This window comes from Buteo buteo, chromosome 13 (genome assembly GCF_964188355.1).
Source record: "Buteo buteo chromosome 13, bButBut1.hap1.1, whole genome shotgun sequence".
NCBI classification, from domain to species: Eukaryota; Metazoa; Chordata; class Aves; order Accipitriformes; family Accipitridae; genus Buteo; species Buteo buteo.
In genome coordinates, this window is record NC_134183.1 from 26623785 (window position 1) to 26649612 (window position 25828).

Consider the following 25828-nt stretch of genomic DNA (forward strand, 5'->3'; position numbering starts at 1 on the left):
AATCTGCAGTACTAGAGGGACAAAAGTGACAGTACTAGAATAATGTCTTTTTATTTCTTACATTAATGGTCACTTCATGTCCTGCTCTCTTCTGAAACACATACCCACAGTGGTCTGGTTGTATGCTTCCAGCTTAGTATTCTACTATCAGTTTCTGCAAGGCAGCTTAAAACAATGCAATATATTTAACCAACAGAGAAGGAGGAATTTTCAGGTAGGTGCATCTATATGCTCAGCATGTGTGTTTGTTTTGGGTTTGTGTGGTGGGGTTTTGGTAGCGGGGAAGGGGGTGGCTCCTGTGAGAAGCTGCTAGAAGCTCCCCCGGCTCCAGGTTGGACCTGCTGCTGGCCAAGGCCAACCCAGTCAGTGACGGTGGTAGTGCCTCTGGGATAACAGATTTAAGAGGGAAAACATGTAGTGGAGAGAGGAGCGGGATATGAGAGAAACACCTGTGCAGGTCCCTGAAGAAGGAGGGGGAGGAGGTGCTCCAGGCACCGGAGGATGCCCCTGCAGCCCATGGTAGGACAGCAGGCTGTCCTCCTGCAGCCCATGGAGGTGAGCAGGGGAGCAGATGCCCACCTGCAGCCTGTGGAGGAGCCCATGCCGGAGCAGGTGGATGCCCCTGAAGATGGCCGTGACTCCATGGGAAAGCCTGTGCCGGAGCAGTCTGTGCCTGAAGGACTGCAGCCTGTGGAAGGGACCCACGCTGGAGCAAGGGAAGAGTGTGAGGATTCCTCCCCCTGAGGAGGAAGGAGCGGCAAAGACAATGTGTGACGAACTGACTGCAAGGTGTTTTAAGATTTGGTTTTACTTCTCATCCTGCTCTAATTTGATTGGTAACAAATTGAATTGTTTTTTTTTTTTTTCCCCCAGGTCAAGTCTGGTTTTTGCCTGTGACCATAATTGGTGAGTGATCCCTCCCTGTCCTTGCCTCGACCCACGAGCCTTTTGTTATATTTTCTCCTCCCCATCCCAGTGGGGGGGAGTGAGTGAGCAGCCGCATGGTGCTTTGTTGCTGGCTGGGCCTAACCCATGCCAGTGTTCTTTTGAGGGATGTACGACGTTTGTCACTGAAAACAAACAGACCTTGTACAAATGGAGCGGATGCATGTTCTTTAGCAGGCTCGGAAGCCGTAACTCTTCTCTCTAGAAATTACTTGCTGAAAGACCACAACAGATGATTGGTAGTGCAAATGCTCTAGTTTATTGATGAAACAGGACTTGGCTAATGCTGCCAATGAATTCTAATTGCTGGCCTACTCACTGTTCGTTTTCCATCACTAGCAGACTTTTAATGGGTGCAGAGAAGGCCTTGACAGATGTAGAATAGGAGATACGCTGTGTCAGACTGCACTGAGGCATTTGGGATCTTGGTGATCTGTGCATCGTCGAAGTTGTACCAGTTTTTGGTGACTGAGTGCTTGCAGAACGCCGTGTAGTGGCCATCATCCAGAAAACCAGAGTGGTTCTGTAACAAACAACAGGGTCTGTTAAAACAGAAGTCTCGCTCTTTCTCCTTACAGGCAAAGCTAGGAATTGGCAATCATTTTTTGTTTGTGCCTGGAAAAGATGGGAGAGAAGATTCTAGCCCCCTTTGGTCTACAGCGAGGAATGTTAATTCAAATAAATGCTTTCAAACAGAGCAAATAGATGATGATTATGCTTCTCCATTTTGCAATGTTAAATTTGCAGCCCAGCTATTAGCCCTGATATGGGTCACTATAAGCAGGCCCCACTTGCAGTGAGTGATGAAAAAAGAGACCATTTAGTCCTTATTTATAAACAGGATCCATGCAGGATCAACTTGTGAGTTTATGTTGAGGAGGCTCCAACCAGGCATTATGTGCCAGGAGTGTGTGCTTTTTAAAATTGGGATGTGGGGGAAAGAGGGAGAGAGAAGCGATAACTTCTCCGCTCTTCCTTGGTTACATACTGTTACTGGAATATGTCCATGGCAGGTAAAAAAAAAAAAAAAAAAAGGTGCCTGAAAAACATATCTAACACTGGCTTCATCTGCTCCATGAGGCCAGGCTTTACAAATAAAAGCAGGAAAGGCAAAGCTCACCACTACAGCACACAAGCTGTACTCTGCATCCTTGCAGAAAAGTGGGGAACTGTAGGGAGAGAGATCCAGATTGCTGAGTGGATAGCAGATGTCAGTTGAGAGTTTCCTTTTGCGCTTGCCTTGCCATTCAAACCTGAAACAAATTTTTGAACTATTTTAAATAACACTACACTTACTTCTTTCTTGCATTGTGGTGGTTGCTTAACTGATTTTCCTAGGGGAAGGGAAAAACAACAAATAACTACCCAGTGTTTTGAAAGAGAAAGATCTGTATGAATGTTGAGTATTACAGTAAACTGACAGAAAATGCACTAAACCCACCAGAGATGTCCAGCAAGAAAAGCAGAGCTCTTGCTTCCTGATCCTTCTGTCTACTAGAAATGGACATAGGTACCAAAAGCAGCCAGAAGTCAAATCTCTGCATTGCTGTCACTGTGTCCTAAACATTTTTGGACTGCACTGCTGTAGTCAGCTCTTCTTCTGTGCCAGTCTCCATCCCTCTTTCTTCTGTAACTTTTAGTACAACAGTATACTTTTAAACATTTATACTGTGGCCAAGGGCTGCAGCTGGGGACCACAAGTTCCTCTGAGCATGTCAAGGAAAGCAGATGCATAACGGGCAACTAAATAATAACTTTACATAATGTAGTTCTAGGAAGCCAAATCATTCCAGAGTAATTTTCCTTATAGGTGGGAAGTTGTTAGGAATAAATTCTTAATAAATTTAGCAGTTGGCCACGTGTGGCTAGTAAAGTCTGCTAGTCAGGAGCTCTTACACTGATGTACCTCTCTGTTTAGTAGACCCAGTTGTTTAGACCTGATTTAGTTAAGGGATAAATAAAAACACAGTGTCTCAGCTGAAATAATGACAAGCAAAATGCCCTGTTTCAGTCCTGCCCTTAGAATCCAAGTCACAATCTCTCCCACTTGCCCCAGGAACTCATATTCACAGGGATGTCTGACCACATGAACTGCTGTACTAATCTGTAGTCAGTCACTCCTCGGTGGAGTTTTTCTTCCCTTTGGAGAAGAGATCCCAAAATCAGTGAATGAAATTTGGTGGGTTACAATACGGAGTAAGGCAGAACACCTTGTCTGAGATGCCAGGCATGCAGCTTGCTTGTTTGACAGGTATATTTCTGTAACTGCCCATTTAGCTTCCAGGTATCAAAAGTACTAAAAATACTCATTTGCAGTGATTTTTTTTCCTTTTATGTAAATGGAAGTGATGTCTCACAAATCCCAGGAAATGGCCATGTCCTACCCCATATAGACTATACCTCTTTAAGTGGAAAATAATGATCTGCGGTGCCTTGGTTATGGTGGCCTTTACTGTAGCATCTTGTTTTGTTCCACACCAGGAACACTGGATTTGGTTGTTCCAAGTCAGTATGTCTTGCTGAAAGAAACATTTGAGACAGTCCTGTCAGAGAAGAAAAAAAAAAAAAAAAAAAAAAAAAATCATTTGGTCAAACAGCTCTCCACTCCTGAGGGTCCTGACCAAGGTAAGAGGCAGGTTTGCCATATTTTGGAGCTCTCTTCCTAATCGAAGCGTGACGTAGCAAGGCTAACATTACAAGTACACTTGAAACACAAAGCTGCCAATGTTGGCTTCCTTTCCCCCCCAAATGAGGAAATACTTGGATGAGTGAAAGAAACCCTCACGGTTACTATTGAACAATCTTAACATCCCTCACCCATGGCAACTCAGGAATGTTCCTCCCATAACCTTACCAGCCTCCGCGGTCCAGAGACGAGTACAGAAACCCCACATCTCTTAGGACTAGTTCAAAGACTGTCTGTTAGTGCCCAGGAAACCACCGTAACTAAAACCCTACATCTTTTTAATAACACGTATTAGTCTAAGCCACCTATTGCCACATAAAGCAGAAACCAGCAGGAATGTAGTAGACGTCGTACCTGCAGAGAGCATGCGCTTTTGGAAGGGATGGGCAGGGAAAGAACAGTGAACCTCTCGGATCTGTCGATGGTGGTCTTGCATTCCAGACACATGATATCGTAACTGAGTTGTCCCTCAAATAACTGTGTGATAATAGATGTTTCACTGACACTCCCTCTGCTTGCTTTTCCATCAGTTACACACCTTCTTTTGCTCGACTATACAGAAGAAAAAAAATGAACAAAATGTAAGGAACCAGCTGTTTCAGAAGTGCCTTCACTGGGTTTTAATGATCACTGCCCACTGCCTGTGTAGGCTAGTAGTTAGTCTTGTCACAGAACTCGGCTCTAAAGTGCTGTTACTTTACTTGATGTTTCATACATGCAGAGTAAGCTAAATTCCTTTTCTGAGAGAAATTAAACAAAAATGTAATATTGTAGACATTAGATGGGAGGGATTTAATTGCTAGACAAGCTCTTTATCAGTAGGTCTGAAGAGGAGAAAGGTAGACATGGGGACATGGCAGACATGAAAGTTTCAGGTAGATGAAAAACAGGAAGAATGTAAAGCGTGGAAGGAGCAAGGAGAGGTAGGGGTGAGGATAATGGAGCTACAGACAACATTATCATTTAAATGGGGCTTGCAATTTGATGTAGCATTAGACAAGAAGCAAATGAATTCTTGTGTGTTCATGGGTACGAAACAAAGGAAGAAAATGACAATTTTTAGCAGCCATATCATGTAGTTCAGAAGAGGAGGACAGGCAATTATTACATGGAATGCTAAACCATGAAATGCAAAGAGGAAACAGCTACAGCCCCAGAACACCACAGGTGGGCTCTTACCTTCTTGAGACCTTCATGGAGCTCATTCAGCACACAGATCAGAAACTCCTGTGCATCCTGCTGCGTCCTCTCGCTAAAAGTTGGGTACCGCTTCCCAAGGACTGAATGAAAAACCTCCGGGGAAACACAGTCAAACTCTCCAAGCCACATATCGGATATCAACCAGCCAAAGGCAGTCGCAGACTCGCCATTCTCTCTTGGAAAAAATAAACATAAGTTTCAGGTAAAGTATGAAGAGATGGTGGCTCTACCTTCAAATGGGAACATAATACATAAACTTAGAAAATATACACAGGTACAGTATTGCTCTGTCAGCCTGTCATTTAGTTTGAGGGTCTCCACAGATACTAGAAAGTAGTAGGAGTCATCATCAAGACAGCAATGAGAGTAACTGGTATTACTGTCACAATGACATCAAGTTACCCAGCAAGGAAATGACTCAGGGTTTCAGAGGAAGGAGAAGGAAACCAGCCTGTGGCCAATTTGACTGTAACTGCCTGGTGGGGAGCTAGTAGGTGGCTGCCTCGGACATTCTCATGGCAACACATATCCTTTGGAAGGAAAATGGCAGTGCCAAGCAGAAAAATACAAGTAGCTTGAATAAATCAACTTACTTGTGTAGGACTGCTTTGTGCTTTCCTGAGAGGAAATACTCCACAAGCGGTGGCACGCTGCAAAAGCACTGCAAAATTGCGTTCATGTAGCACGTGTTGCCCAGATTCCTCAGGCCAGTGAGCCCTGGGTACTGGCTGTTCATCTCCTCCATTGGTTCCTTGCAGGAATACTTCACGCTTTCCAAACAAATGGAGTCATACTTCCACCTCCTAGGAAAAAAACCACAACAGTGGAAATCTAAAATGCTGCAGTGCTTTTTCTATTACGTTTTTTAGAAAGCAGTACTGTCTTGAGGAGACATTTCCTGCTGTTTCAGGATCTTCTTTATAAGTTACACTCACATTTACTTTCATCAAACTAATACAGTGGTAAAGACTCTCTATTTCCCACACTAAGCTCTTCCCAATACAGTGAGATACATCATTAAGAGGTATTATTTAAATACCTGAGGTTTTAGTTATTCCTAAAATTCCACTCAGTCTTTGACTCCATACACAATTACTCAAAAACTATAACCAGATGTAAATAACTACCTCAAGCATTTCTCCCTACAGAATGCATATTGTATTTTATTTCCTCAGTTGTCTGGTACTTGTTTCCTAAAACCGTAGGTTGCAGTCCAGATGCTACACAAACAGGTTGCTCTTTAGACTTTTGTCATAAAATGTTACTTAATTCACATTAAGAAAATTTTAGTAGGTTTGTTTTCTTGCTGCACAAGTCTGTCCTGGACCAAACTGTCCCCATCCCCAATTAGGCAGAGAGATCTGAACACAGACCCTGCACAACCCAGATGTCCTCACCAATGTTCCCGTTCTTGAAATTCTAAAGGCTGCCTCTTCTTATTATGATGCAGAAGGAAGGAAAATGCTGAAACCTCAATAATCTTTGTAGAACAAGAAAAGCCATTTCTTTCCCTTCAGCTGAACACCACTTGCCCAAGTTGCCATTTCTGGAGGCGTCCCAGGCTGACAGTCATTTTCTATCATCTAATAGCTACAAAACAACTACAGAACTGTTTCCTTTTAAATTTCGATAACAGCAGAGCCAATGTTTCCAAACAGCTCTACCTATAGACCAGTCTCCTGTGAAAAAGCTTAATTCCCTCTTTTATAGCCGTCCCCGTGAAACGCCAGCTCGGAGGAGAAAACACGTTGGGACCACCAGGTATGGAAGGCGGCTGGGAAGCCACCAGCAGCCTTGCAGGGAGCCTGTGCTTGCCCCAGCTCAGGGAGGCGGCCTCTTGCTCTCTTTTGCTCGTATCTCACCTCTTCCATCCAGTTCCATGGCACAACTGGCACGGTCCTGCGTGTCCCATCCCCTGGCCTACCTCACCCCGTAGCTTTGTGATGCCGTCCTGTTCCATCAGTTCTCATCCAGGGGAATGGGCCCTGCCTGAGCTGCCTCCACCTCCTTCCTGCGTGCCACCCAAAACAACCTTGGGAAGAGACAAGCACCCACCCGTTCCACCGGGCAGAGAGTTTCAGCCTGACCCGCGTTTATTTGTGTTTGTTCATACCCATATTAGCGTTTATTATTGCCATGCTCTGATGGAAGGGCAGTGATAACTGAGGGTGTTGACCATAAAAAGATGGAACTACCTCAAAACATCACGCTGAATTAGTTTATTGGTGTTTAGAAAATTTTCCTGGGAAAAAAAGGGTACTGGTAAAGAAGTGTCTTTTAATAAGCTAATGAGACAGTGTAGTTGATCCCTGAATTTCATACATCACTGAAGAGCAGCAGGTTTTCCGTATTTAACATACAATTTGGGAAGTAACAATTATCCACAGAAGAGGCCCAGGAAGCCAGTGAAAAAATCCCTATTTATCTTACTTGTTAAGCTTCAAGCAAAGGATGTCTGCCAGCACTCTTTGGACAGCTTATCCGCTGCCACTGCTATTAATCTCCCAAATTGTGTATCTGCAAACTGAGATATAAAAGCAACACACACACACACTCCCAAACTACCATTCAAAATCCAATCTACATTTTTGCAAATGGAACTGTAATACTGTACGTACTTTACCAAGAGTTTCAAATGTTTTAAAATCTAAGTTATAATCCTGTAGGTTAAACTTAAAAGTTGTAACAAATATGTACAAACGCTTGAATACATACCAATATGTAAATACACTCACAGTTGGTTTTCTTCCACCCTGAAATATTCGTTTAAAGTTTTGTTGATAAATCTCAACTAGGAGTTCAATCCTACCTCTTTCTGCAAATTTATTCAATTCAAATATGCAAAATATGAGATTGAAATACAATAGATTTTCCCCCATGGGGCTGTGATTGTTTGTAACTATATGGAGGTACTCTGTCAAAATGCTATAGGTAAAACGCAGAGACAAGTACATGTTGCACATTTATCAAAAGGCCTGCTGCAGAGCAACTGCAGTTTACTTGTTTTGCCTTGGATAACAGAAATGCACCAGACGTTTCCATTACACATGCAGAGTATTTATGCACTCTTATTCTTATCTCTGTGTATGTATAGATTGAAGCCTGTACAGAAGTATAGGACTTCTGTAAATTCTCTGAAAGCCTGTTTTGATTCTCTGAAAGCCCTCATTCTCATTTCTGTGAGAGCATCTCCAACGTTTCTATGCTTCCAAGGCTCCTTGCTTATTTCTGCAGCCCTTCGGGGGAAAAAAAGTATGAATGAACTTCTAATAATATACACTAATACAGAAATAAAATTCAAACTGGAATTAGAACATTTGCAACATTGGAGAAAATATCAAGAAAGAACATTTACTTTACTGGAATTTAACCACTTAGAGAAATTGTATTCTGTGGGATGACTCTCCATATTTTCCTGGGTTTATCTTTTTCATAGAATGGCTTAGCTTGGAAGGGGCTTTAAAGATCACCTAGTTCCAACCTCTCTGCTATGGGGAGGGACACCTTCCACTAGACCAGGTTGCTCAAAGCCCCATCCAACCTGGCCTTGAACTCTTCCAGGGATGGGGCATCCACAACCTCTCTGGGAAACCTGTTCCAGTGCCTCACCACCCTCACAGTGAAGTTTCTTCCTTACATCTAATCTAAATCCACCCTCTTTCAGTTTAAAGCCATTACCCCTTGTCCTATGACTGCCTGCCCTTGTAAAAAGTCCTTCTCTGGCTTTGCTGTAGGCCCCCTTTAGGTACTGGAAGGCTGCTATAAGGTCTCCCCGGAGCCTTCTCTTCTCCAGGCTGAACAGCCCCAACTCTCTCAGCCTGTCTTCATAGCAGAGGTGCTCCAGCCCTCTGATCATCTTCGTGGCCCTCCTCTGGACTCGCTCCAACAGGCCCATGTCCTTCTTATGTTGGGGCCCCCAGAGCTGAACGCAGTACTCCAGGTGGGGTCTCACAAGAACGGAGCAGAGGGGGAGAATCACCTCCCTCGACCTGCTGGTTATGCTTTTTTTTGATGCAGCCCAGGATACGGTTGGCTTTCTGGGCTGCAAGCACACATTGCTGGGTCGTGTTGACCTTCTTGTCAACCAACACCCCCAGATCCTTCTCCGCAGGGCTGCTCTCAATCCACTCATCGCCCAGCCTGTATTTGTGCTTGGGATTGCCCTGACCCATGTGCAGGACCTTGCACTTGGCCTTGCTGAACTTCATGAGGTTCACATGGGCCCACCTCTCCAGCCTGTCAAGGTCCCTCTGGATGGCATCCCTTCCCTCCAGCGTGTCGACCACACCACACAGCCTGGTGTCATTGGCAAACTTGCTGAGGGTGCGCTCAATCCCGCTGTTCCTGTCGCTGACAGAGGTGTTAAACAGCACCAGTCCCAGTACCGACCCCTGAGGAATGCCACTCATCACCACGCTCCACTTGGACATCAAGTCATTGACCACAACTCTTGGAGTGCGACCATCCAGTCAATTCCATATACACCCAGTGGTCCATCTATCAAATCCATGTCTCTCCAATTTAAAGTCGAGGATGTTATGCAGGGACAGCGTCAAATGCTTTGCACAAGTCCAGGTAGATGATGTCAGTTGCTCTTCCCTTATCCACCAACGCTGTAACCCTGTTGTAGAAGGCCACCAAATTTGTCAAGCAGGATCTGCCCTTCGTGAAGCCATGTTGGCTGTCACCAATCACCTCCTTATTTTCCATGTGCCTTAGCATAGCTTCCAGGATTCACTCCATGATCTTGCCGGGCACAGAGGTAAGACTGACTGATCTGTAGTTCCCTGGGTCTTCTGTTATTCCCTTTTTAAAAATGGGGGTTATGTTTCCCCCTTTCCGGTCAGTGGGAACTTCACCAGACTGCCACTACTTCTCAAATGTGATGGATAGTAGCTTAGCCACTTCATCCGCCAGTTCCCTCAGGACCCACAGATGCATCTCATCAGGTCCCCTGGACGTGTGCACGTTCAGGTTCAGATGGTCTCGAACCTGATCTTCTCCTACAGTGGGCAGTTCTTCATTCTCCCAGTCCCTGCCTTTGCCTTCTCTGTGACTTGGGTGGTGTGGCTGGAGCACTTGCCAGTGAAGACTGAGGCAAAAAAGTCATTGGAGTACCTCAGCCTTCTCCATGTCCTGGGTAACCAGGTCTCCCATTTCCTTCCGGAGAGGGCCCACATTTTCCCTAGTCTTCCTTTTATCACCAATGTACCTATGGAAGTTTTTCTTGTTGCCCTTGACGTCCCTGGCCAGATTTAATTCTATCAGGACTTTAGCTTTCCTGACCTGATCCCTGGCTGCTCAGACAATTTCTCTGTATTCCTCCCAGGCTACCTGTCCTTGCTTCCACCCTCTGTAGGCTTCCTTTTTGTGTTTGAGTTTGTCCAGGAGCTCCTTGTTCATCCATGCAGGCCTCCTGGTGTTTTTGTCTGGCTTTCTCTTTGTTGGGATGCATCGCTCCTGAGCTTGGAGGAGGTGATCGTTGAATATTAACCAGCTTTCTTGGGCCCCTCTTCCCTCCAGGGCTTCATCCCATGGTACCTCACCAAGCAGATCCCTGAAGAGGCCAAAGTCTGCTCTCATGAAGTCCAAGGTACTGAGCTTGCTGTGCGCCCTCCTCACTGCCCTAAGGATCTTGAACTCCAGCATTTCATGGTCACTGGAGCCAAGGCTGCCCTTGAGCTTCAGATTTCCCACTAGCTCCTCCTTGTTGGTGAGAACAAGGTCCAGCACAGCACCTCTCCTCATTGGCTCTTCTATCACTTGGAGAAAGAAGTTATCATCAACACACTCCAGGAACCTCCTGGATTGCTTATGCCCTGCTTGTCCCTCCAACAGATATTGGGGTGGCTGAAGTCCCCCATGAGGACCAGGGCTTTTGGACATGAGGTTGCTCCTAGCTCTTATCTGTCTATAGAAGGCCTCATCCGCTCAGTCTTCCTGGTCGGGCGGCCTGTAGCAGACCCCACTACAGTGTTACCTGTACCTGCCCTCCCCTTTAATCCTGACCCATAGGCTCTTGGTCAGCTCCTCATCAATCCCCAGGTGGAGCTCCATACACTCCAGCTGGTCATTGACATAGAGGATGACACACCCTCCTCATCTTCCCTGACTGTCCTTCCGAAAGAGCCTGTATCCTTCCATTCTAATGCTCCAGTCGTAGGAGCCATCCCACCACATCTCTGTGATGCCAATGGATCATAGCCCTGCAGGCGTGTGCACATCTCGAACTCCTCCTGTTTATCCCCCATGCTATATGCATTTGCATTGAGGCATTTAAGTTGGGCCCCCAATGAAGCTGACTTACTGACTTTTGGTTTTGACAAAAACAGTCATGGTAAGTATCCGCTCCTAGTTTGGAATACAGGGTACACTGCCAGCAGCTTGCATTTTTCTCCCAGTTAAGGAATTTTTGATGCTTTGTGTAATTTTTCTCAGTGTCTCCTTTATCCTTCATTTTAGCAGCTTTTCCAGTCTAAAAAAAAACAAACCATGAAAAGTAAAAATCAAAACTAGTATTTTGATGATGGGATATATAGCTTCAGATTTTGTTAGGGTAAGAAAGGGCTAACAAGGCTTTCTGGCTTTGGGTCACTAGCTTACCTGCCATGCAGTTATAAATATCCCTTCAAAGAAAGATAACCAATAATATAAATTGGTTTTATTCTTCTGTCTTCCCATGAACTATTTTTGTCACTGGCGAATGACACAGGTGCTTCCAGAACTCATCTCTCCATGTTCCTAGTTGCTCATGGCATGCCTTTCCTACCCCAGTGTCTCTCACAACTGGCAGATTTGATTGACACAGCTGCATCCTGGTTCCCACTCTACACTGCTGCCCCCTTCCCACCACCTGTTGGGGCTCAGGGGATGTCCCTCCCCAGTCTCCACACGTGAGTGGAACAGGAGCCAGATTATATTACTTATTAAGTCTTACTTAGAACAAATACCGTATTTTCTACCATAGACTTAACAGAAGGACATACTGACTGATACGCGTGTGGGATGGAGGAAGTCAGATGTTTCATGCAGACTTGGGGAAAGGCTGAGCTAAGGCCACGGCAGAGGCTGAGGAATGACCACAAACTTCTGACTCGGAAGAAAAAAATATTCCAGCAAATTTCTACAACAGATCTGCTCAGTTGCAGCAAGGGTGTGAGGGATGAGGAAGCTTCCTCCTGCCTCACGTCACCTTCCAAGGACAGCTTTTGTTCATAGTTAATTGCATTTTTGTGGAAACAAGATGAGAGAAGGCTACCACTGGTTGTAATGGTCATTACTCACATCTGAAAAGGGAAAGCCTGAAGTTTCAGTCTCAGAAAATAATCAGCTCACCATTTTTCTTGATTTCAAAGCTCTCTGCAAGAAAGAGTTTTTCAGATACTGTTCAAAAAGCAATTTGTCTCCTAATCCTCCTCTTCCTGCTCTGCAACACCCCTCAGCACTTGTTGGGGCTTAGTTACCACTTCTACTACTACTTGTATCACTATCTGTATCTCATACTTAGCACAAAACCAACAATATAGCAGCATGGCACAAACACGTAAAACCACTGCCTGGATTATTTTTTGTTTTTTTAAATTAGCTTCTGGTGTAGTGCAACAACAGATGCTAACATGTATTCACCCTTCTACATGGTTAAATAGTACTGAGATATATTTCATTATTACTAATGAAACAGTAATTAGTCCCATACCCCCGGCATATCCTGCCTTTCCTGCCCACTTCATCTGGAATCTCCATGTCAGGAACTTGCTCCTTGATTTTCTTGGCAAACTGGACCAAATATTCTCATCATCTGCTCTAAAAAAGCAAAGGCACAAAAATAAATTACAACTGCCAAAGGCTTAGTAGCTACAGATTTTTCACAAGCTTTATGTTTACAGTGATGTGCTTGTGCATGCAACCACAGTATCTTCTAGAGTAATTTGTGACGCTTAAGGTCTGGCCCCACTGTAGCTGATACGAAGAAATTGTATCTTGATTTCACTCCATTAATGACAAGCATGAACATAGCCAACTATTTAGAGCAAGAGCACCAAATAAGGTATGTTGTAAAATATACTGAGAACAGTAGACAGAAAGAAGGAACCAAGTAATTTGTTTTTCTTATACAGGACAGGGAACAATGACACTGCAAACTATTTAGCAGTTGGCAGCATTAACAAGGGCTGTTTAAACTTCTACTAATTCTTAAAAAGGTTCTTACCAAAAGTAAGAGTTCTTGCCTTCCTACAGAGGGGAACACATTAAAGAAAAGAAGGAAGATAACTTGAAGTAATATATTGAAAAGCAAGTACTATGGTCATACACAGGCTGATGGCAGCATTAAAAAGCACCTTTTGAAACCATTATAGAGAAACAAGAAGTTAAATTCAATCTATAATAGCTGTCATGCAGGTAGAACAAAATTTGTATTGAAAACTATAAATCACTGAAATAATTAAATATATTGTCAGTATTTTAAAAATACTATAAATCCATATAGCTGAATTTTACTCCTAGTACTAAAATCAGCAATGCTAACATTCCTCATTCAAGAAGGCAAAAGCATATGCTTATTCTTGCTTTTTGTGGAATCCGAATCAAGACCTTAATTTACTATTTTGACATAGCATGATACACAAATCTACATCAGTACTATCTGCTGCAAGCTCAGGGGCTGAGAATTAACCCACCATTACTCTCACCACAAAATTGATTTCTTGCAAGAAAAAGTGTTAATTGGAAAAAGGAAGATTAAATCATCAGAAGTCTTTTCAGAAGCACTGTTATATTTAAAAAAAAACAACTTTTTTTTTTTTTCCAATTGATCTTTTAGGAACATTCAACATTAACTGTTACCGCCAAGTTTTCAGCTGTCGTCTTTCCCCCCCCTCCAAATTCCTGCAGTGTTAAGTGTTGTGGCATTAAGTGGGATGCAACCACAAAGAACTAAAGTGTAGGAAATCGCTGCCACAGGCTTAAAACCCAAATCCCTCCTTTTCCGAATCACATGGCTGCTGGGCAGCAGCTAAGAAACCAGCTCCGAAGAAGACTCACCTTTGCGTATTTTACCACAATGTATTTGAGATTGGTTTCCTCTGAAATGTTTCAGCACCTAAATACTGCAAGAAAGCAGTCAACAATGCTGAATTTGCTGGTTTAATTAAAAAACTAAATCAGCACACTCACTTATTTGAGGTTTTTGCATAAAGAAATATTGATGCTGGAGGAAATTAAAGTGCATTTTAAAACATAAGTTACATAAGCAACCAACACTAGTCTACAAGTACATAAGATTCAGTTTAATATGTTATTCAATGGTTTTTCTTCTAATGAAAATATCCTGAGGATGGTGGTAGGGAATCAAAACTATCTGTCAAGGAAAATAATGTAGCTTACCTATTTCCCTATATGAGAAATATTCTTTAAATACCCTCTTAGTAGGAAAGTCACTGAAGTATTTCAGATTTTTAGTAAAAATAATTAGAGAAGGTTTGAATTATATTCCTGTATTTAAAAACTAGGTTCTAAAAAGATATGCTGATACTTGGTTTTTGGATAGTAAACAGAAGTTCCAATGCTGCTTCTACTTTCCCCCTCTTCAATAACCTAAAGGAAATTTAAAAGCTAAAGGATCACAACTCTTCTCTATTCATAGAGCACTTCAAGAGTGATGAGGTTTCAGCAGAGGACTGACACTTGATTTTCTCAACCAAATTAAATTACACGGGCTAATCTTCATGTTTCTGCAGCCTGACATCAATAGGACATGGTATTATCCTAACACGGACAGGCTACTTCTTCAAACTAACTTGGGTTTTTTTCTATGCCACCACACTTTTCCAGTGCCTTCCCTGAGGATACTTACAGTTATGATTTTTTTCTGCTAGTGTGAAGGAGAAGATAATTTGTGAAAGTTGTAATTTCACCCTCCCTCCCCAATTTAGACATGTGCTTCTCATAATTCTAGCTCTAAGTCTCACATGAGCTAGTACCCATGCCAGGAAGATGCACAAACATACGTACAGTGTTAACCACTCCAAGTCTTACATATGTTCCCCAACTCTATTTGTCCTTTTTGGTCTTGGAAAGGCTTCAGGCCCTAGTCACTGCAACACTGAGCAGAGGGAACACTCCCCACTATCACACACACCCATCACACAAAAGTCACACCTGTGTGTTTTGTTAAGAAATGAGTCACAGGCAAAACTACTGAAGACAGATGCCATGGTTGTAAAAATTAACTATGCGTTAAGTATTTGTCAGGAAACAAAGTTTCCCAACTTTTACTTACAATTTTCCCAAAACGGTTTTCCTATTTCATACACTGAATTTGGTCACATTTTCGCAACGCCTGAGGCTCCTCTAGAAATTCTTCTCAATTTGAAGAGCCAGACTCACTTACAGATTAACTGTTGCTGTTACTTGGCTAAGAATATAGCATTAAAAAGCTGTAAGTACATATTGAATAACTGCCCATTACCTCACAGCAACAGAAGGGGATGCAGTCAGGCATCCAAGAAGCAGCTCCTAATTCAAAACAAACATTGTAAAGAGGTTTAAGATATTTTTGTCTCATTTACTCGTTCACCCCATCACTTATGTTTGTCTACTATGAGAGTTTTCACTTTTTTCCCCTCTAGTTTCTGGTGTTAGCCAAAGTTGAGATACCTCAAAGGCGGACAACTGCTTTGATCCAGCATGGCAAATTCTACTTTTCCGCATAAAGAGTTACTAAATTCACCCAAATAACCTTTCAGACTAAAACAGACAGCAGAAGTCTGTAAACAAGAATAAATTTATTTTAGATTCTTTAAAGATTTAATGATATACAAAATGTATACAGTATTATATCCTTATAACATTTTACCTTTCCCCGTCAAACATAAAACACCATTTAAACAGCTATTGTGTTCGTGCCTTAGGTCTGTATCTATAAGATACACTACTGAATAAAAAATTTATAGAGCTATATACTGCCCTTTTAATTAAAAATTACAAATTAGTACCTATGTAACAAAAAAAAATCGCAGCATGAAACTTCAGTTGGACAACAGTTTTTTCTTGCTGAATGCTCAACAATATTTGGGACAGTTAAATTACATTTTATTGGCATGAAGGTGCATTGCAATCTCCCGTACTTTACATAATGCTAATCCAAGCCTAGTCTCTCTTAAATAAGTACCACAAATAACATAACATTAAAGATGTTTTCTACACGATTTTAAATACATTTAAAAGTTATGTGTACATTCGGTTTTGATATACTGGTTTTACGAGATCTTTGGAAGGCATAACTTCTGAAGCAGTCACTACGTACGAGGAAAAGCACTTCCAACTTGTGTTCTTACAAGGCAACTTATTTGGACCAGTACATACTATTTCTTCTATTAAATACGATTATACCAGTCTATCATGGCTTTGTTACTATTTGACGGTGACTTGATAAAATTGAAATGTATAAAACAAGAAATTTCTTTATGCACAATTAGGGCTCTATTCGACAAAAAAAAAAACAAAAAAACAAAAAAACAAAAAACCAACAACAACAAAAAAAAAACAAACAACCCAGCTTTACAGCCATGAAGCTGAATGCTGATTCGGGAGATTCTCTCTCTCTATTGGAACAGATCAGGTTCCTACCTTCAACCTCAGCCTACTGGCATCGTGTACACACCTCCTTTGGCTCTGTCCTCTTCAAAAGGCCAGATTAAAAGACATCTGGTGAGAAAACATTAGTGGAACACTTCCAAAAACGCTCAAAGAATACTCTGGCATTACAGAGGTAGGTGCTTTCTCCCGTCTTTTACTGACTGACAATAAGACAGCTGCCAAACAGACAAATGCTTTACCTTAAAACATCAACTACCAAAATCCTTTTGGTTGAAGGCATATTGCACACCACAGGACTACAGAGAGAAAATCTTCCACTAAATAAAAACAAAATAAAAAATAAACCTTCTGCTAAAAAGCCCGTTTAAAAACATATCTTAAATACTTGTTGTTACTCCACCTTTAAAACGATGAGCTGCCAAGCTGTTGTCTGTAGATGGTTATCACAAGTTGTTAGGTCCTTAGCTTGAGGACCAGCCAAAATTCCACTTGTAAGACAGCAATCCTTGTTTTGACGTATCTTTCTTTTAATTATAGTGAAGGAAAGATAAGTGACAACTTTGTGACATTCCATGAAGTTTGGATGAAGCCACTGATTTGGTCACATCATTAGAGCATCAGACGAATAGAATTAGGTGAATCGGATTCTTTGGTGCAGCTTCCAGGCTGAATTGTCAATTCAGGGGAATCATCCTGAGGAAATATGATCTTGTCAGGTGTGTAATCATTCCTCTTCAGATCTGTAAAAAGAAAATGAAGTCATATTGATTACTATTTCTTGAGCTAGTAGAATCAATGGGGCATAAAAGTCTTTCAAAGAATTTGGTATGCATATATACTTAATAAAGAAGAATTCCTCAATATGCACTGTGTCAAAAAAGGATGTTTTTATCACACATGTAATCAGAAGCCTAAAGCTCTTCTTTAAAAAGTGATGGAAACCTCAGAATTATTTTATTTGTAGATATTATAGCAAGTATCAAGTCAACTTTCCATGGAAATCAGATCCTTCCATGATCTATTTTGATGTTACCAGGATTTACAACTCAAATTTAAAATAAATAACCTCTCTTCATGTGAGAAACAACCTGGGAGAGAAGTGTGAAACAGGCAGGAACCATGCAAGTTCCTTATGTTGTTCTGCTGGAGTCTAAAAGCCTGATACAGAGAAACAATTTCAAGGTTTGAGATGAGTGTAGTGTAGTCCATGCAGCAAAAATATCTGGAATTGAAAGTTTTTAGTAGAATGAATTCCTGCAGACCTAGACATGTTTTTAAAAACAAACAAACAAAACAACAAAAAATACACACCAAAAATAAAAAGAACACCCCACCCAACCCTCCCCCCAAAAAAACCAAAAACCCCCAAACACAAGCACCATTTTGTTTAAAAAGCCTGAATGTTTGCAATCATCTTAACCTGCTCTTCTGATTTTTTCTAGGAACCTTTAACATTTTTTTACTGTACCTTCTTAAGTCTCAGTCAATCTAGTCTACCTTCCTCAAATACTGTGCATATGGATACAGAACACACAGACATTCTTAATTACTTCATCTGGGATTTTACCTTAAAATAGCATATCATTTTAAAAGTAAAATTACAAAACTGCTGTTTATTACTTATTCCACTTTCACAGCATGACATAACTATTTCATTACCTATCATACAGCATTTCATGACATGCATGTCTCAGAAGAACAAATACAGCAACTCTTACCAGGAAGTTTAAGTTTCCTGCAGCAGGAATTACAGTGATGCTTTGCTCTGAAGTTTTTTATTGCATCCTCTCCCAAATTGGCTGGACCGAACACCATATCATATGACCTTAGAAGTAAAGCGCACATAAACAGGGGTTACATGTGTTCTCTGGTGAGAATTTTATAATATTTTTCTTTAATTCCTTCTTTAACCTTACCTTTTTTCTCCAGCTTTTATCACAGAAGGATCTGTCAAATTTTCACCAACACCTTCAGACAGCACATGAAGAAAAAGTTAAATCAGATACATTACATAAATGCATTAATATTGAAAAGCCTTGGCATCCTTAGCTATTACTTCTCAGCTTCCCCAAGAATAAAAGCAGAAGAAAAAAAAACAAAAACAAAAAACCAAACCCAACCCAAATGATATGTGATAATCTACTTTTATAAAAATTGCTCCTAAACAAGCACTTTGTACTTCTCAGATTTCTTCCACCTATTTTTATATCTGCCTGCAATTCCTAACTTTAGTTTTCACCAATGAGAAAGATTTTTCCCACGTAGTTCTCGCAGCCAGAATATCTGACACACAATTCAGAATAAATACAGCTTACCATATTTGCACTACACAAATGTGCCAAAAAATAGGATTTTTTTATGGTGCGTATCATTAGGAAAAGATGTATATATTTATATTCCCTGGTTTGCTGTAAAATTTAATGCCATATTAGAGCAATAAAGCTGGTGAAGGCTCTAGAGCACAAGTCTTATGAGGAGCAGCTGAGGGAACTGGGATTGTTTAGCCTGGAGAAAAGGAGGCTGAGGGAAGACCTTATCGCTCTCTACAACTACTTGAAAGGAAGTCATAGTTAGGTGGGTGTTGGTCTCTTCTCCCAAGTAACAAGCAATAGGACAAGAGGAAATGGCCTCAAGTTGCACCAGGGGAAGTTTAGATTGGATATTAGGAAAAATTTCTTCACCAAAAGGGTTGTCAGGAATAGGAACAGGCTGCCCAAGGGAAGTGGTTGAGTCACCATCCCTGGAGGTATTTAAAAGACCTGTAGGTGTGGTGCTTAGGGACATGGTTTGGTGGTGGACTTAGCAGTGCTAGGTTAATGGTTGGACTTGATGATCTTAAAGATCCTTCCCAACCTAAATGATTCTATGATTAAATAAGACAACCATAGAGTCAGATTAACTAGACCAAGATGCACTAGGTAATGCTTGTTATTTATTACAGGTGTATGAATTCTTAATAAAACACTATCACAAGAGAAAAATCCACAAACATCCACCTTGGCCTCAATCCCAGTTTCAAAATAAGGACATTACCTTGCAGATCTAGTACCAACAATTCTCCTCTTGTATACTCATATGTCCAATGGCTGAAAGCTAGCATAACTTCCTCTAGCATATTAGTTGGAATTATTTCATCACCATTATTGTTATTATATTTTCTAAACTCTCCAGTCATGCACTCTTCAACTGCAAACCACTGGCCAGCAGAGTGGCAATATAACAGGAAAACTTCCAGGAACCTAGTAAAAAGCACACTTAATGAATACATTTCCAAAATAAATGGCAAATATATCATTACTACTAGATTTTTATTTGTTTTACTAATAATTTAAATAATTTGAAACTATTATAAGTTTATTATAAGTCATTGATATTATCACACTAGGCTAGAATCAGTGCAAAAAGTATCAACAGAAAATACTGCCAAGGATAATTCTGCTTGACACATTCATAGTAATATTCTGAGACATATATCCACATACCAGTACGTTAATATATTTGATCCATCTGCTAACAACCCCATAAGGCATTTTTCCGTGTCAAAAGCATGCAACATAATGGAAGTTTAAATACACTCACCTTGGAGAGTATGGAATGGATTTGGGCTTCATTTGATTGAAAGCAAAGGTGAGCTTCTGTGCTGCCCTCTGCTGTTGGATTTCCTACAATTCAAAGCCCATTTCATTAGCTGCATGACAGGGAACATTAAGGAGCCAAAAAGGCAGCAGTAACAGTGTCTATTCCCCGAAGACAGTGTAACAAATTACGTGCTTTTTAAATAATGTCTAAATTTTAAGAGTTTGAGCTCTTTGATTAAGTAAACCATACTGGAGCAGAGTTTTTAACCCTTTATCTCATACAGAACGCCAGACTAACCCCCTCCCCCTTTTTAATAAGTATATACTTGGTTTTGGGGTGGGGGAGGGTGGAGGGGTGGAAGTCCTGTTTAACATATGATGCCTGTCTATGTTTAATACTTGACAAGGGTAAAACTTACTCTCAAGCACAAGTGTAACACAGTATCTTCCTTATAAATGCTTGACCAAGTATTCACAACTTCAGGAAGAAAAGACTTGATGATATAAAGATGTCCTGATTTCAGGATATCATATTCTGACCATGTGCATACTACTTTAAGAGCTCGACGTAAACCTCCTCCCATCTCCTCTTTACTTAAAAATTCAATTTTAGCACAGAGTCCTAGTTGCGACCACGAAGACATGCTGTTGTTCAAGATGCTGGGAGAACTTTCTTCAAGGCGATATACAGTGACTGGTTCACCTACGTTACAACACAAAAAGCAATTACTGCATTTCATTTTCCAAGTTTAAAATTAAAAGCACTGAAAACCTACAATTTCTTAGATTTCAACATGCTGCAATATTAAGTTGTTACTAACATCTCGAATTAACAAGTGGGAAGTGTCCCACTAACAGTGGCAAGACCCCTCTCCAACTTCTTTCATACAGCAGCATAGTATTATAGCGGTTTTGTCCTCCTAATTAGAACTATTAATGACACTGTTCAAACAGCATTAAGAACACTGAATAAATGTTTACACCTTGTATGAGTCAAGACAACTTAAAAACTGTTAGTACAATACTATCATCACTGTTATCACCATTTCTGAGAACAACTACAATTAAATCTAGATTTCATAACCAAGTGAGCTGCCCTAGAAAAGGTGTCATACTCATTTATATCTTTGAATGTTGCAAGACAGACACTGGACGTCTTTTACTTCATTAAGACTTTAGTTTCACGCTTGCTGTGAGCAAGTGTGAAATTTGACCTGATCATTCTATATTAAAAGGAATCTGTACATGGTTTACTTTTGTTTTCTTCCCCAAAAGACCATAGTGAACCAGCAACAAGAAGTACAATTCTTACCTCTTGGAGGCACAGGAGTGAATGGAATGCTCTGTGATAATCTCATCAAGTTATTTCTTTCTACAGCTAGAGGAAAATTACAGTATTTGTTAAAGTTTAAGGATCTAATAAGTGTCATTAAAAACATGAACATTAGTTCGTAAGAGGGACTGACCTGAGTAATAGTAATTGATATCCATTATAGGCTTGAAAGGAGAAGCAATGCCTGAAAGAGATATTTTTTAAAAAAGAGAGAGAGAGATACTGCTTGATACCTGTATTGTATATTAAAATTACCACATGCAAAGAACACTTGCCAAGTAACTAGAGTTTGAAAAAGATTTGCTGTGCAGAAAATTAAGTATTATGCTTAGCTCTTCAATACCTCAGGGGAAAAAAAATTATAGTATTCAATGGTAGGCTATTTAAAACAAAACAAAACAAAACCCCCCACTATTATGTGTCCATTAACTTCCAAATTATCAGTAGTTAAATACTTTCTCATGCAAGACCCATATAGTTGCCTGTAAGAAAAGCTCCCAGCTTGTTTATAGCAGAAACAAACTTACCATTTAATGCATCTTCTTCAGATGGCCTGTGAAATGCCACAAAATCAACAGTCATTGCTTCTTAAAAAAACTTACTTCGGATTCACTGATTTTGACACATCATCCTAGGTCACCTTGTTAACCTCACAGTACTGCTTTTATCCTATTTTTCAAGGGCAGTACAGGTTTCTTAATTACAAAACAGTAATGGAAGGCTGTTAAGTAATCTCATGTTTTTAGAGCTACACTTTAAATACCACCAAGTCACGCACATTATGTAAAGTTTGCATCGCAAGAGCTCATTCCCACAGAGGTGCTTTAATTAAAACTTGTTCACAACAGCTTACCTTTCTGTTATCAGATTAATAAGGTAACAGCTTTAACAGTTAACTCAGGGGATAATTGTTAACAAGAACAATGTCTGCACAATTTCAGAGAAGGTTTACAGTTTGAAAGGTTGGGTAAAGACCTTTACCAGGAAGCTAACTCCTTAATAAGTGTCAACACAGTCATTTTCATTTAAGGGCATGTTTTGCCCTCTGACATGTGACCCCATTAATCTAAATAGAACCTATCAAAGCATTCCAGTGAACGCATTCAGTTATTTATTAGAAAAAAACCTTAAACCTTGTTTTTTCATTAAATGCAACTGAATACCAATATAGCCAAAGACAAGAACTAAAAAGAAAAAAACAAATCAAAATACAGAGTAATAAAATTGCTCCGTTAGTAGAAAGCTTACTTACATTTGACTGCTGTTTGAAGGTCTACCTTGTAACCAATCCTTTAAAACAAAGGAGAGGAAAACCAAAGAAGGTTTCAGTTTTGTAAGGAAAACACAGTATATTTAATTGGAGTTGGGGTGGTAATGTGTTTTAAGACCTTGCAGTACAGCCTGTTTATCAGAAATACTTCACCAGGCTTGTTCTGAACTGCAGTTGAATGGAAAGAGTCAAATACAATTGAGGAATGGTAACTACAATTAAAAGAATAGATAAGGCTATATATTCACTAGTGGTTTATGGATTACATAAATAATTCTTTTCTTAAACAAAAAGTTGTGGTTTCTTCCATAAACAGGAAGCAACATATGTTTTCATAGTGAGAATATATGCACAATAAGTAGTAGAGATTATGCACAACTTCTTCCCTCAGACAAAACAGGTCCCCTTCTGTTGCCTCCTTGAACAAATGAGTCCACAAATCAGTATTATTCTTTACACAATTTGTTTCTTCTCCTTTATTTGTTCAGTTTCTAGTTCTGCTCAACAACAACAAAAAAGGTGGATACAAACCGTCAGTAAGGCTGCTTTAGAGTCTACTTGCTGAGTGTCTTCAGTCGATGCTCTTCTACTCTTGCTGTATACTACAAGCGAAAGAGATTCATAACTGGACAGAGAACAGCACGTGTCATTGTTACTTACCTATTTCCTAATAGAGTGAGCAACTAGACAGCTTAATGTGGCTCTCATTAAAAAAGCCTGATCCACAACTATCTGATCCTTACAAGTTTCCAGCACAGTCCTGACTAGATCACTTAACTTTTTATGACTCTAGCTATGGCAAACACAGGGTAACAGAATTAAGCTGGCATGACTAGAAGAACCACAATGAGACACAGGAGCAGATTCAAGTAGCACCAACCATGAAAATACTTCAGGATGCTTTACCTTTCTGTGTTTCCTTTGTATCTTCTTAGAATACGCATTATCAACACAATGTAGAGATAAAATTAGGTCACCTGAAAAGACAACACACTTACATTGTTCTGAATGGACTGCCAGAGGGTCAGTAAACCCACCGCAAGAACTAGATTGTCTTAGACCACAGTCACTTTGAAGACCCTACAAAAAACAAAACAAAACAAAACAAACCCCAACATGTACCATTAGTCATCATCATTATTTTCAACTACTACTCTTTTGGCACACAATCTGCCCCATTTTCTTTTCTAGGACTATCTAGGAGATACATATATTTATTTAAAAAAACCCAAACAACCAAAAACCAAAAAAACAAAAACCTTCCGGGTGTACTCAAATACCTTGCTGCACAAAAATGTAAAAGTTGAGTGCATAATTCAGTTAAAATGCTCTTCAAAGTAACCACCAGCTCTAACAATTTCAGGTGCACATTAAGACTACTGACCCATACTGAAAAAGTTCTTTTAAAGAGAACTTTACAATAGGGTACAACTACAGAAATGTATATTACACTGGATCTCTACAAGCACCAAGTTCAGCTATTCTGTCACGTGCCTTTGTTAGCTATCAATTCTCATTTAAGAACGTGGCTCTGGCAGAAACTGAAGTTCAGTTTGAACCCACTGAAAATAGGAACAAAATCTAGATAAGTCTTGCCACATAAAAACCTGGTTTATGAATGAAATTTCCTCATGGAAGTATTCCTTAATAATAATTATATACTTTCTGAATATCTACTGAGGTGGTCAGCTTTTGACAACAAAGTATTTCTTTTGCAAAAAAGGAGAAAGGCAGTTTCATCACAAATGAGAACTACATGTAGACTGGCATAGGGCTGGAACATTCCTCACAACCAGCCTGTTAATTCCAATGGTTATCTGAATAAGAAGTAAAAATTCAAGATTTTGAAGAATAAAAAACTAGAACTTGCAATGCTATGCCCTGCTTTTGATTCCAAGATTTATCACAGTTAGGAAATTGTTACCACCCTTTTTCAAACTTCTTGTGGTTTAACCCCAGCCAATAACTAAGCACCACGCAGCCACTGACTCACTCCCCCCAGTTCCTATACTAGATATGACATCCCATGGTATGGAATACCGTGTTGGCCAGTTTGGGTCAGGTGCCCTGGCTGTGTCCTGTGCCAACTTCTTGTGGCCCTCCAGCTTTCTCGCTGGCTGGGCGTGAGAAGCTGAAAAATCCTTGACTTTAGACTAAACATTACTTAGCAACAACTGAAAACGTCAGTGTTATCAACATTCTTGCATACTGAACTCAAAACATAGCACTGTACCAGCTACTAGGAAGACAATCAACTCTAACCCAGCTGAAACCAGGACAAACCTTCCCTCTTAAGGAATACACACACACTCACCCCTAAACGCATACACACAGGCATGTGTGTATGTATGTGTGTCCAAAATGTGTGTGTGTCTATAAACACACACGTGTGTGTGTATATGTATATGTGTATGTATATATATATGTACACACACATACATACACGAGAAAGACTATTTCTTTACATCCCTAAACACAGATACGTCACTGGAATGTAACACAGAGAATGCACCTGCTGAAAGTGTCTTCTGAAGACCCATTTTGAGGTCTATATGCATTTCAGTGTTCAGCATACATCTTCAGCATCTTACAATCAATGACTGTAGCACCTACCTGAAAGGTAAGAATCAAAGCAGTCCCACCTGTTAAGATGGGACAACTCTATTACCAGCCATCTAAGAACAGCAGTACTGTCTGGAAATGCTACTGGAGTTTGCATCCCAATAGTACCAAACACTGGAATTATTTAGACCTACATCAAGGAGACATCCAGCTCTATTTGTACAAAGATTCAATGGTACACCTTTTTTTAAATCATGACCAGGGTTTACTTACAGATAATGATATACGAAACCAGAGTTCCTGTCTTCGCTGTAAAGAATGCATTCAGTATCTGGTGAAAATGATGTCTCTAATAAGTGGAAACTTTCTTTACTTACTTGAAGTCTGGTTATCTCTATACCCTCCAATATAGCTTTTTTGAAGTCTTCCTGTTGCTCCTATTAAAAAAAAAAAAAATCCAAAGCAAATTGTAAACATTATTACCAAGAAACCGATGCCAAAAATACACACACAAAAAAAGCTTTTTGGTCACACGCTATACTTATCAGAAGGTCCAGAAGGAACAACTCAGCAGAAGAACACTGATATTGCAAATGGCCATAATGGAATTCTCAAGTCAGATTCTCCCCTGAATGAGGGGTAACTGCAAATGGTAA

The 25828-nt window shown here is 40.4% G+C and overlaps 2 protein-coding genes across 7 annotated transcripts in view; both read right to left on the reverse strand.

The window, feature by feature from the left end:
• Positions 1-1053: 1053 nt before the first annotated feature.
• USP50 (ubiquitin specific peptidase 50) lies at positions 1054-16883 on the reverse strand. Of its 5 annotated transcripts, none has more exons than XM_075045192.1 (8): positions 12528-13174; positions 11143-11306; positions 5425-5634; positions 4811-5006; positions 3986-4183; positions 3346-3488; positions 2066-2198; positions 1054-1468 (listed from the first exon to the last, which is right to left on the reverse strand). In XM_075045192.1, the coding sequence occupies exons 1-8, from the start codon at positions 12534-12536 to the stop codon at positions 1292-1294; spliced, it is 1230 nt and encodes a 409-aa protein (XP_074901293.1). In that variant the 5' UTR covers positions 12537-13174; the 3' UTR covers positions 1054-1291. The 5 variants fall into 5 exon arrangements, with proteins under 5 accessions (XP_074901293.1, XP_074901292.1, XP_074901291.1 ...); XM_075045191.1 differs by adding an exon at positions 12116-12190 and having other exon boundaries at positions 1303-2198; positions 12528-13183; XM_075045190.1 differs by having other exon boundaries at positions 1303-2198; positions 12528-13184.
• TRPM7 (transient receptor potential cation channel subfamily M member 7) overlaps positions 15596-25828 on the reverse strand; it is a 61402-nt gene continuing 51169 nt past the window's right edge. For both annotated transcript variants that reach the window (XM_075045189.1, XM_075045188.1), the window contains exons 28-40: positions 25550-25609; positions 23609-23690; positions 23142-23212; positions 22593-22630; positions 21868-21893; positions 21474-21524; positions 21320-21385; positions 20427-20710; positions 20009-20091; positions 19463-19668; positions 18346-18397; positions 18148-18254; positions 15596-17169 (exon numbers count right to left, since the gene is read on the reverse strand). In XM_075045189.1, coding sequence (XP_074901290.1) covers positions 17039-17169; positions 18148-18254; positions 18346-18397; positions 19463-19668; positions 20009-20091; positions 20427-20710; positions 21320-21385; positions 21474-21524; positions 21868-21893; positions 22593-22630; positions 23142-23212; positions 23609-23690; positions 25550-25609 — 1257 coding nt within the window. In that variant the 3' untranslated portion in view covers positions 15596-17038. The remainder of the gene's footprint in view (positions 17170-18147; positions 18255-18345; positions 18398-19462; positions 19669-20008; positions 20092-20426; positions 20711-21319; positions 21386-21473; positions 21525-21867; positions 21894-22592; positions 22631-23141; positions 23213-23608; positions 23691-25549; positions 25610-25828) is intronic.